We start from the raw sequence: 11,430 nt of genomic DNA on the forward strand, positions 1-11,430 counted from the left end.
GTTATCTTTAGCGGGAAAAGAGGCGTGACTTCAGAAAACACGGAAAAGATACGGAAAGGTTTTTGTTGTTGTTGTCAATGGAGACTCTTCTCCTTGTCTTAGTATCCGGAAACATTTCCCGCGCTTGGTGGTAGAGAAGGAGACACCATAGCACGCTTCTCCCCCAAGATGTCACAGATAGCAGTATTTGCACGTCTCCGTCCTCCTGACTCTCAGCCATACGAGAAACTCTCTGTAAAAGGGAACAAGATATTCGTGTCCTTTGGTGATAAAGAAGAAACAGGAAGATATGCTGTGTCCCAATACAGAGAACACTCATTCTCATTTAGACACGTTTTCACACAGTCCTCAACTCAAGAAGAAGTCTATCGGATTGTCGGAGAGAAGATGGTAGAGAAGTTTCTTCAAGGCTACAACGGGACCATTTTTGCTTACGGACAGACAGCTTCCGGGAAGACCTACACCATTGAAGGAAGCCCACGCTGTTATGATGAGCGTGGGTTGGCACCGAGGATCATATCCGACGTGTATAAGAGATTGGAGGAGAGGAGAGAGAGGGAGGAAATTAATATGCATGTATCGTTTATGGAGATATATCAGGACAGTGCTTATGATTTACTGAACCCAATAAACAGAGGAATAACAATCAATACCGTATTGCCTAAGGTAATATGGTAATATAAGGGAGTGAATTACATTTTCTGATACATGTACATGTACATATGCATAATGCAATGTTGTGTAGAAAGTTTTAGGTGATTCTGATTGAAATTAGATTTTTAATGAATTTTGAAAGTTGCTCTAAAATTACATTAAAAATGTCACATTAGAGAGTTATGTTTAAGAATTGTTAATTTTCTTTGATCATTTAGGAAACCCATACATGTACAGTACATGTACATGGATATGATGATGACTTTATTTCTTTTTAATTATTGATTTCCAGGTTAACATTACTGTGGGCCCCAGTGGTGAGGTTCTGCTCAAAAACCTCTCAACCCATTTGGCTCCAACAGACCAAGTGGCCATTAATCTTTTATTTGAAGTAAGTAAGATGTCCTATAATTTTAATACATGTACAACCATGCATTTTAAACGTCTTTAATCATTTTAAAATTTGATTATACATGTACATGTACATGTATATGTATATTAATATTTTCCCTCTTTAGGGTTGTACTTGTCGTAAAGTTGCAGAGACAATAATGAACACTTCTTCCTCTCGATCTCACTCCATATACACACTCACCCTCACTGCTCAGGAGCTAGGATCAGAAATACGAACTAAGTAAGTCATGTAACATGTACATGTATAAATGTACATGTATTTTTGAAATGTTATTTTAAAAGTAAAAGAATTTAAGTGTATTAGTTTTAACTGCACGTTTATCTTTGGACTTTATGTATGTTTACTGTACATGTAGGTCAAAACTCCATCTTGTTGATTTGGCTGGCTCAGAGAGGGTAGCCAAGACTGGTGCTGATGGCATTGTCTTGCAAGAAGCAAAATACATCAACTCATCACTTCACCAGCTGGAGCATGTCATTGTTAGCTTACAGAAGCACTCTTCTTCCTTCTCCTCCCAGTCACCCACTCACTCAAGACCCAGTAGTAGATTTGTACCATATCGTAATTCACTATTAACTATGATGCTAAGAGATAGTTTAGGAGGCAACTGTCTTACTTCAATGATAGCTACACTCTCTCCTAATGCTCTGAATATTAATGAGACTGTATCAACTTGTAGATTCTCTCAGAGGGTAGCCTGCATATCTAATATTGCCAAGTACGTGGGTAACTTTAAATTTGGTCAGTAAGGCCATTAACTATAGTACAATACATAAATGTGCATTTTTGTTCATGGAAAAAGCCATGGGTTTTTATAATGCTCAATGAACTTCAAAAATATTTGTCGGAATCAGCTCAAACTTTTTACATAGTATTTAGGACATCGATGTGCATTAGTAAATGTAATAAAAATTGGGTTTGTTTTTGGAGTCACTTTTGAGAAAAACCATGGGCTATAACATGTACATGTATAGCCTTTGCTTTTTCTTGAGGAACTTAAAAATCCAATTTTGATTTGAACGGTTGTCATTTGTCACTTGATATACATGTACTTTGTAGGCGTAATGAAGAGCTTGACGATAAAGCTGTTATAAAACAATTAAAGAAAAGAGTGAAAGAGTTAGAAGAGGAACTATCAGCTTTAAAACAACATCAACCTGTGGAGGAACAACAAGCAGAAGTAAGCCAGTTTTATTTTCATTTTCATTGTTACTTCTCTGAGATAATGAGAGTTTGCAAATTAATTTTATTATTCTTATTAGCTGCCTCTGACTTCAAAAGATAAAAGTTCCTGTCACAAGATACTGTATGAATTTCTTCATGGAAATATTGATGATCCTGTGTTAGCAGGTGAGAGACTAGTACTCTAATTAACGAGCATTCCATCCTTTATCCCCTTAGGCATCAACTCTCCTGTTAAATTCCGTGAGTGTCTCTCAATTATGAAAGAAGTTGTCCTTCATTCTGTTAGAAATAAGAGGAACATCAACAACTTTGATAGCAATAAGACCGGACCAATTACTAATGGACATGTGGAACACCTCTTCGCCCCTAGCAACCCGGACAAGTTCCCTAGCAACAGTAGTCCCAATGGCAATGCAGCTAAAAATACTAAACCTTCCACTGATAGTAGCCTTAGCAACGGTGACCATGGCGATAGTGACCGTGGCAACGGTATCCATAGCAATGATTCCCTTGAATTGAAAAATCATTCTGGAGATGACAGTCCTCTTCCTCTTAAGGCTGTTGGTTGCCGGCTCTCCTCAAAGAGAAAGGAGAGGATTAAAGTAGCAAGGAAGCAGCTTGAGAATGATATTGCTTGTATGAAACTTCAACTAACGGAAAATCAATTAAAGTTAGTTTTAGAAGCACAATATGCACTGTAGGATTAAATATACATGTACATACACATGTACATGTAGCTTATACATTAATTTTATTTCTCCTTTTTCTTTTTTATAGTGGTGATTTAAACTCTGTATCAAGGCCTAGCAAGATAGAATTCCCTCACCAACCCTCACACCATCAACAACATCAAGAGATGTTAATAATGAAAGAGAAAGACTCTTCCTCCACTTCACCTCCTCACCATCAAACAAAACATGAGCACATTTTCACCAAAGATGCCACCACTAGTCCTCCACATTCAAGACTCCCTACTAGTAATAACGCTAACAATAACTATCGTCATGGTAGCTTTAGAATGCTTAAGACATCACCCGAAGCTCACGGGATTAAGAGGCCCGGTACTCTCGTTACGAATAAAGAGAAAATAACTTTACAAGTGACACCTTCAGATCCTTTTCCATCCAGTCAGGAAGAAGTGAGTAGACCGTTTATGTAAAATTTTTATTGTTGCTTTGATTTTTTCATTCAGGAGCCTTTGAGATTGTTACAGTTAGAGAAGCAGCTTGAAATGAAAGAGGCTGCAACAAGACAAAGGTTACTATCACTAAAACGACAGCTTCTAGCTGAGCAAAATAAAGTATGCTCTGGTAGCCCCGCCCACCCCACAATTATCAGTATCATTACTATAGGAATCTCATGACTCACAGACTCAATCCCATACCCTGCCAAAGATTGGGAATGAGAGTTTTGGAACGAAAAAGTACCAACTTGTTTCAACTCAAACCCTAGGACCTTCAGTAGTACCAGCAGTTCAATCCATTAAGAGGAGGGAGGAGAAGGAGGAGCCTGTTGTACCAGGTGATGTACATTATGCACTCTCTCATAAGAGACACAGAGAGAGGGTGAACAGAATCAGACAATGTGTGAATGCAGCTGTTGTTATACAGAGGGCATGGAGACAATATAAGAATTAATAACTATTGCTTTAGTGACAATGAAAATGAATGGATATAATACATGTATAATGAAGAAATTATATTTTTATTGCTGCAATAATAATTGATTATTATTATTGAGTTTAATTTTAATTATGTTGATGATAATTTATTCACAAGATGCATCCATGGTGTGAACAAGGCTAATGCATACATGCACTGTATCTGATGTACAGGTGCAGTATTTAAAAGGCATGCTGCGATACTTGAATCAAATGCTTGAAATTTTTTGCTATAATTATTATTCCTTGCATTGTGTACATGTACATGTATGCATCTTTGTTTTGCATTTTAGCTGCTAATAAAGTGTCGCATTTTTAAATAAAAGTTATTATACTAATAAATTTATAATAGTAATCTATGCATACATACAATGTATTGATAAGTATAGTGATATTGTGTGTGTGTGTGTGTGTGTGTGTGTGTGTGTGTTAGTATATTTTTCTGTGGTCTCTTGGATGCAATGGGCATAGTTCACTGTTCCTGCATTGCTCACAAAAATAATGAGTGGATCTGCAATTGAATATTTGACATCTTTTAACTGTTGCCTTCTTTTTGCAACCATCACAAACTTTATCTAAAGACTACATGTACATGTGTGTGAATAGATGATAGAAATACAATATACGTTAGTTAACTATTTTATCATGCATGAGTTGTTATTGGCAGATAGAGGAGAGAAATATTAGCAGTTTAAAGAAGGGGGTTTAAATGTCCCTAAGGATTATCCAAGTGGGGATTTTTATTTGCATAATGACGACCAATGTGTTTAGGTGCTGGACAATCTTCTGAATTGCGATGCTTATGACAGAATCTGTGTTTTATTTCACAGTCATAGTAAGGGCCTCTTTCATTAACCATGTCAGTCGACGTGTTACAACCATTAACAATGCATTTCTACAGAGAGATTAAGGAAGAGAAGCAGCATTATCAATGATACTTAAACTGCCACTATAAGCAAAGCCTTACGTCAGACATAGTGAGACTTTAAAGTACTGTAGCTCCTTCCTTTGAAGATTGACGACTTCTTGAAAGCGATAATATAGTTTTCAGAATTTTTGATCCTTAAAACTGCTAATAATCTCTCCTCGCTTTCTTTTTTTATATTGCATTTTATACTAGCCTTGCTGGCCAAGGGAGGGTGCATCTCATTAACTAACTGACTTACCATATTTGGTTATGATTATCGGAACTAGCAACCTTCCGGCCAATCAGATTCCTCTATTCACCAGCAGTTATTAGACACTAGTACTGAACTATAACTGACGTCACTCTGTGAATGTATTGCAATATATTCTACTGTTAGGTGGTTTCCCTGGTACAACCCCCTCAACTGACCAATGAAATTGCAGCACGATAGTTGTTGACATGTTGATCGGCTATCGTCAGTAAGGGGGTTTCCCTGGTAGTGTCCCACTGAGAGGGTGTGTGGAGCAAGACCGATAAACATGTTAATCATATCACATAACATGTTGTGCTGACTGTGTGAGTCTGATGATGACTATCATTATTGAGATAACAAACTCACCACTATCATGTGTCAGTACTTCATAGTACATGTACATGTAAATTATGTACTACATACATGTAATATTTTTGGATGTACCTTGTACACATGTACAATAGAGGGTTTGGTAGCCATTTCTGCTAAAGAAGTCCTGTTATACATTGTATATAGAACTTTTTGTATAGCTTTAGCATTCTTACATGTCCTTCTTAAAGTACATGTGCCTCTTTCTCCCCTCTCTCTCTCTCTCTCATTTTATACCAACCTGTTTCACAAGGAATGCCTCTATCGTAGCCAATCAGAATCAGCTATTATTATTATTGTATTCATGCCGTTCCTTGGGGGCTGTTCCCTGGGGTTTTCCCTCTCAAGTGATACTAACTGATCAATGAATATTCAAATGTTTCTTATTGGTAGGTGGGGCCTATCAGCTGGTGTGACGTAAATGTACACTGTACTTATTGTTGTACAATTTGATTACAACAGCACAGTAAGCATACATGTACATGTACATTACATGGACATTGTGTGTTTAATTCATGGCTGGATATACATGTAGCTTCACAGTTTTTTATGACATTTAGAAAATTTAATGATGAAATGTATCTAATACTAAATAACAATAATAGATACATGTACACACATTATATTGATGGGTATAGTGATATTGTAATTGTGTTAGTATATTATTCTGTGGTCTCTTGGATGCAATGGGCATAGTTCACTGTTCCTGCATTGCTCACAGAAATAATGTGTCACTCTGCAGCTAAAGAAGTGACATCTTTTAACTGTTGCCTTCTTTTTGCAACCATCACAAACTTTATCTAAAGACTACATGAAATAAAGGGAAGGAGAGAGGGATGGTATCAGTATAATAATAATGTTCAAACTACATGTATGAGTACACTCTGAAAATGTAAAAGAGAGAAGGATCAGTAGTAAAAAAGTTAAAGAGTTTTGTTCAACTTCAACCAGCTTGTTCCTTAGAGATCATTTATGTGGCTGACTGGGATGTTTAGGGCAGTATTTTTTATTTTGGTGATCATTGCAGAATCTATGCTTTTCTTGACAATTATACCACTTCCCATCAGCTACTTTGTCCTTTTTTGTACCACAGCCTGATACAGAGCACTAGAGTTCAATAGGAATATCTAATTATAACTATAAATGCAAGTAATGTACTCAACCTCTTTGCACATCTTGATTGTCTACTAAACTAGAATAATGAGCAACTATTAGCAATACTGACTCTTTTGACTTTTCTTTGTCGAAACTATTTCTTTTCTTTTTCTAATACTTCGAAGTATTTTGAACTATCCAATAACTACTGATCCTTCTCTCTCGTACTTTTATAACCTCTCTCTTCCGGCTGGCTTAGCCGAGAGGGAGGGTGCATCTCATTAACTAAATGACTTACCATATTTGGTTATAATTATCGGAGCTAGCAACCTTCCGGCCAATCAGATTCCTCTATTCACCAGCAGCTATTAGACACTAGTACTGAACTATAACTGACGTCACTCTGTGAATGTATTGCAATATATTCTACTGTTAGGTGGTTTCCCTGGTACAGCCCCTCAACTGACCAATGAAATTGCAGCACGATAGTTGTTGACATGTTGATCGGCTATCGTCAGCAAGGGGGTTTCCCTGGTAGTGTCCCACTGAGAGGGTGTGTGGCTTATGCTGAGCAAGACCGATAAGCATGTTAATCATATCACATAACATGTTGTGCTGACTGTGTGAGTGTGATGATGACTATCATTATTGACATAGCAAACTCATCATTATACTATGTCAGTACTTTATAGTATGTACTCTACATATACATGTATTATATACATGTACTGTACATGTACATCTATTCTTGAACTAGTGATGGCCTGATAGGTAGATAGAGGGTTGGGTAGCCATTCCTGTTAAAGAATGATCCTTTTGGTAAACAACAGAACAGTTTTATTCAGCTTTAGGACACTTCTTATTTTGTACCTCCTCTCTCGATCGATCCCTCTCCCCCTCTCTTTTTATACCACCTTTTTTCCGAGAAATGCCTCATGTACACTTATTGTCGTAGCCAATCAAAATCACCCAAACACTAGCTATTATTATTATTGTATTCATGCCGTCCCTTGGGGGGTGTTCCCTGGGGTTTCCCCTCTCAAGTGATAGTAACTGATCGATGAATGTTCAAATGTTTCTTATTGGTACTTGTAGGTGGGGACTATCAGCTGGTGTGACGTACATGTACTCTCATTGCCGTAGATACATGTAAATATGATTACAGTAAACATACTGTACAGACAATGTGTGTTAGTATTGATTGATGGCTGGAAATAAGTTGACAGATCTTTTGTAAATTATCATTCATAAATTTAATAATTGAAAATGAATGAGTATAGCTAGTACAATAATAATAATAATAATAATGTACACACTGATGAATGTTCATGTACATACAGTACATAAAGTAGATTATATTGATAAGTATAGTGATTTGTGTGTGTGTGTGTGTGTGTGTTAGTATACTATTCTGTGGTCTCTTGGATGCAATGGGCATAGTTCACTGTTCCTGCATTGCTCACAGAAATAATGAGTAAGTCTGCAGCTAAACAAGTGACATCTTTTAAGTGTTGCCTTCCTCTTGCAGCCATCACAAACTTTTTCTAAAGACTATAATAATTGAGACATTAAAACAATACTTTTAAATAATAGTCAAATGAATAGTAGACACACACTCAGTACATGTACATGTACATGTTGAAGTACAACAGAGAGAGAAGGATTAGTAGTTTCTAAACAAAAGAGAGCAAGAGGGAGAGAAAGTGAGCAGTTTCAGTTATGCCCATAAGGATTCTTATTTGCGCTGCCTCTATGATGAGGGCAGTAGTCTTTGTTCCTGTGACTCTCACAGAACCTGTGTCTGATACCGCAATGGTACCAAATGCCGTCTTTTACATTTGTTTGTGATGTTCTACAGTTATGGACAGAGCACTAGAATGTTTAGTAATTGGAATTATAATGATTATACATGCAAATTATATCACTGAACCTGATGGCACATGATTTTCTGTTTGATCTCTGATTGAAAGAGTAATTTTTTCAAGATTTAAGTGGCACTGATTTTCCTTAGTAGCTTTTTTCCTTTCTAACACTTCAAAGTATTTCGAACTATCCAATAACTACCGATCCTTCTCTCTCGTACTTTTATAACCTCTCTCTTCCGGCTGGCTCAGCCGAGAGGGAGGGTACGTCTCGTTAACTAAATGACTTACCATATTTGGTTATGATTATCGGAGCTAGCAACCTTCCGGCCAATCAGATTCCTCTATTCACCAGCAGCTATTAGACACTAGTACTGAACTATAACTGACGTCACTCAGTAAGTGTATTGCAATATATTCTACTGTTGAGTGGCTTCCTCTCACATGACTCTAACGATGGTGCTGCTAGGGGTTTCCCCAGGGAGTGTCCTGTGTACGATATTGCAAGACAATGTGTATGTGCTGACTGGTCATCAATATCAATGTGTTGACACTGGAATGATGTGAGTCAGCACTGTTGTCAATGTTATGGTTCTGATTGTAAATTGACATCAATCATAATATTAGGTATATTATATCATAGTGTGTTATTTTTAGACACACTCCAATGCTTCTGGGCATGTAATAACAATTATACATGTTATTATTAAAGAGTAATCCTTTTGGTAGACAACAGAACACTTTGTACAGCTTTAGGACACTTTTTACATGTCCTTGTAAAACTACATGTGCCTCTTTCTCCTCTCTCTCTCTCTCTCATTTTATACCAACCTGTTTCCCAAGGAATGCCTCTATCGTAGCCAATCAGAATCACCCAAGCACTAGCTATTATTATTATTGTATTCATGCCGTCCCTTGGGGGGTGTTCCCTCGGGTTTCCCCTCTCAAGTGATACTAACTGATCAATGAATGTTCAAATGTTTCTTATTGGTATGTGGGGACTATCAGCTGGTGTGACGTACATGTACTTATTATTGTCATTGCTGTAGATACAACATTTTACATGTAAATATGATTACAGTAAACATGCAGACAATGTCTGTTAGTATTGAATGATGGCTGGAACTGACTTGACAGTTCTTTGTAATATTAATATCATTTACATGTATAAATTTAATAATTGAAAATGAATAAGTATTGCTAATACAATAATAATAATAATATGTACACACTGATGAATGTTCATGTACATACATACATACAGTACATAAAGTAGATTATAGTGATATTGATACATGTACATGTACATGTAAGTATAGTGATATTGTGTGTGTGTGTGTGTTAGTATATTATTCTGTGGTCTCTTGGATGCAATGGGCATAGTTCACTGTTCCTGCATTGCTCACAGAAATAATGTGTCACTCTGCAATTAAACAGGTGACATCTTTTAACTGTTGCCTTCTTTTGACATCCATCACAAACTTTATCTAAAGACTACATGAAATAAAGGGAAGGAGGGTATCATTTGATATGTTCAAACTACACTGTACATGTACGCCACACTGATATTCTAAAAAGTGAGAGAGAAGGATTAGTAGTTTTTGAAAGTTAAAGAGTCAAATGCAACCAGCTTGTTTCTTAGGGATCATTTATGTGCCTGACCAGGATGATGAGGGCAGTAATCTTTATTTTGGTGATCATCGCAGAACCTATGCTTTACTTTGCAATTATACCACTTCCCATCAGCTACTCCATCTCTTTTGTGTCTTACAGCCTGATACAGAGCACTAGAGTTCAATAGGAATAGGTACAATGTAACCACATGTGTACATGTAAATAATATACTCAACCTCTGTCATTTTGGTTGTAGGATGAAGGGCAACTGAGCAATGCTGATTATTTTTCTTCTTATCAACAAAACAGCCTTTTCTTGTTCTAAGCTTTCGCTATACACTGTACGTATCCTATAACTACTAATCCTTCTCTCTCGTGTACTTTTATAACATCTCTCTCTTCCGGCTGGCTCAGCCGAGAGGGAGGGTGCATCTCATTAACTACATGTAAGTGTCTTACCATGTTTTGTTATGATTATCGGAGCTCCGGCCAATCAGATTCCTCTATTCACCAGCAGTTATTAGACACTAGTACTGAACTATAACTGACGTCACTCAGTGAATGTATTGCAATATATTCTACTGTTAGATGGCTTCCTGTCTCACGTGACTTTAATGATGGTGCTGTGAGAGGTTCAGCACTTTTGTCAGTGTCATGGTTCTGATTGTAAATTGACATCAATCATAATGTATGTAGTGCAATATTACCTATATCAGAGTGAGTTATTTTTAGACACACTCCAATACTGGTGTGCATGTAATAACAATTATACATGTTATGCATACATTACATAGAGACAGGATCATCCTTGAAGCAAGACATCACAACCATTATATCATTGCATTTATGTACATGCATATATTTTATATCCATTGTACATGTACATGTATGTGTGTGCCTCTGTACATTATTGTAAGAAATAAAAGCAAGCCCTCAGTGTTGCTATGGAGGTGTCATCAAGATGATATTAGTTAGCAGTCCTAACTCTTTTGGGGAAGATAAGAATAAGGTGATGAATAATAAATGTATTTGACTTGTTTGTGCACCAGTCTTAACTCCTTTGGGAAATGTTAGAACAAACTGGCAAGTAATAAATGTATTCAACTTGTTTTTGAACCAGTCGCAACTCCTTTGGAAATGATTAAAACAAACTGATAAATAATAAATATATTTGACTTGTTTTTGCACTTGTAATGATTAATATACATGTTCATGATAATTTACAAAAGAGAAAGATTTTATAATTTTGACACACAGCAATTGGCATCATATATGGACAGTCTCATGAAAAAGGCAGTGAAAGTAGAAGAAAGGAAAGATATTCGCAAGAAAGAAAGAAATGATGAGAACTAAGTAGAGGAGATTATAGTGAGTTTAAGGGAGAGGAGTGTGCTAGAGGGTGCAAGCTTACACTGT

The 11,430-nt window shown here is 36.6% G+C and overlaps 1 protein-coding gene and 4 long non-coding RNA genes across 5 annotated transcripts; 1 reads left to right on the plus strand and 4 right to left on the minus strand.

Annotated features, from left to right (window-relative positions):
• Positions 1 to 111: 111 nt before the first annotated feature.
• On the plus strand, positions 112 to 4,037 carry LOC100634698 (kinesin-like protein KIF6). Its single transcript, XM_003388733.2, has 10 exons — positions 112 to 666; positions 947 to 1,045; positions 1,173 to 1,288; positions 1,425 to 1,787; positions 2,129 to 2,249; positions 2,332 to 2,419; positions 2,471 to 2,924; positions 3,032 to 3,392; positions 3,447 to 3,554; positions 3,607 to 4,037. Exons 1-10 carry the CDS (start codon positions 169 to 171, stop codon positions 3,889 to 3,891), a joined length of 2,493 nt encoding a protein of 830 aa, XP_003388781.2. The 5' UTR covers positions 112 to 168; the 3' UTR covers positions 3,892 to 4,037.
• Positions 4,038 to 4,444: 407 nt separating this feature from the next.
• LOC109584419 (uncharacterized) lies at positions 4,445 to 5,010 on the minus strand. The gene is made up of 2 exons (XR_002185995.1): positions 4,882 to 5,010; positions 4,445 to 4,809 (listed from the first exon to the last, which is right to left on the minus strand). It is a non-coding gene; the product is annotated as an uncharacterized LOC109584419 (long non-coding RNA).
• A 1,191-nt stretch (positions 5,011 to 6,201) lies between these two features.
• LOC109584417 (uncharacterized) lies at positions 6,202 to 7,419 on the minus strand. Its single transcript, XR_002185993.1, has 2 exons — positions 6,607 to 7,419; positions 6,202 to 6,550 (listed from the first exon to the last, which is right to left on the minus strand). It is a non-coding gene; the product is annotated as an uncharacterized LOC109584417 (long non-coding RNA).
• Positions 7,420 to 8,077: 658 nt separating this feature from the next.
• Positions 8,078 to 8,619, minus strand: LOC109584418 (uncharacterized). The gene is made up of 2 exons (XR_002185994.1): positions 8,469 to 8,619; positions 8,078 to 8,410 (listed from the first exon to the last, which is right to left on the minus strand). It is a non-coding gene; the product is annotated as an uncharacterized LOC109584418 (long non-coding RNA).
• A 1,118-nt stretch (positions 8,620 to 9,737) lies between these two features.
• Positions 9,738 to 10,590, minus strand: LOC109584420 (uncharacterized). The gene is made up of 2 exons (XR_002185996.1): positions 10,474 to 10,590; positions 9,738 to 9,894 (listed from the first exon to the last, which is right to left on the minus strand). It is a non-coding gene; the product is annotated as an uncharacterized LOC109584420 (long non-coding RNA).
• Positions 10,591 to 11,430: the final 840 nt, after the last annotated feature.

The sequence above is a fragment of the Amphimedon queenslandica genome, unplaced genomic scaffold (assembly GCF_000090795.2).
Source record: "Amphimedon queenslandica unplaced genomic scaffold, v1.1 AMPQUscaffold_13211, whole genome shotgun sequence".
NCBI classification, from domain to species: domain Eukaryota; kingdom Metazoa; phylum Porifera; class Demospongiae; order Haplosclerida; family Niphatidae; genus Amphimedon; species Amphimedon queenslandica.

Coding starts and splice junctions, on each gene's coding strand:
- LOC100634698 (XM_003388733.2), top strand. CDS start 169: ATGTCACAGATAGCAGTATTTGCACGTCTCCGTCCTCCTGACTCTCAG. Junction 667..946: donor TCAATACCGTATTGCCTAAG/GTAATATGGTAA, acceptor ATTGATTTCCAG/GTTAACATTACTGTGGGCCC. Junction 3,555..3,606: donor TTCTAGCTGAGCAAAATAAA/GTATGCTCTGGT, acceptor TCATTACTATAG/GAATCTCATGACTCACAGAC.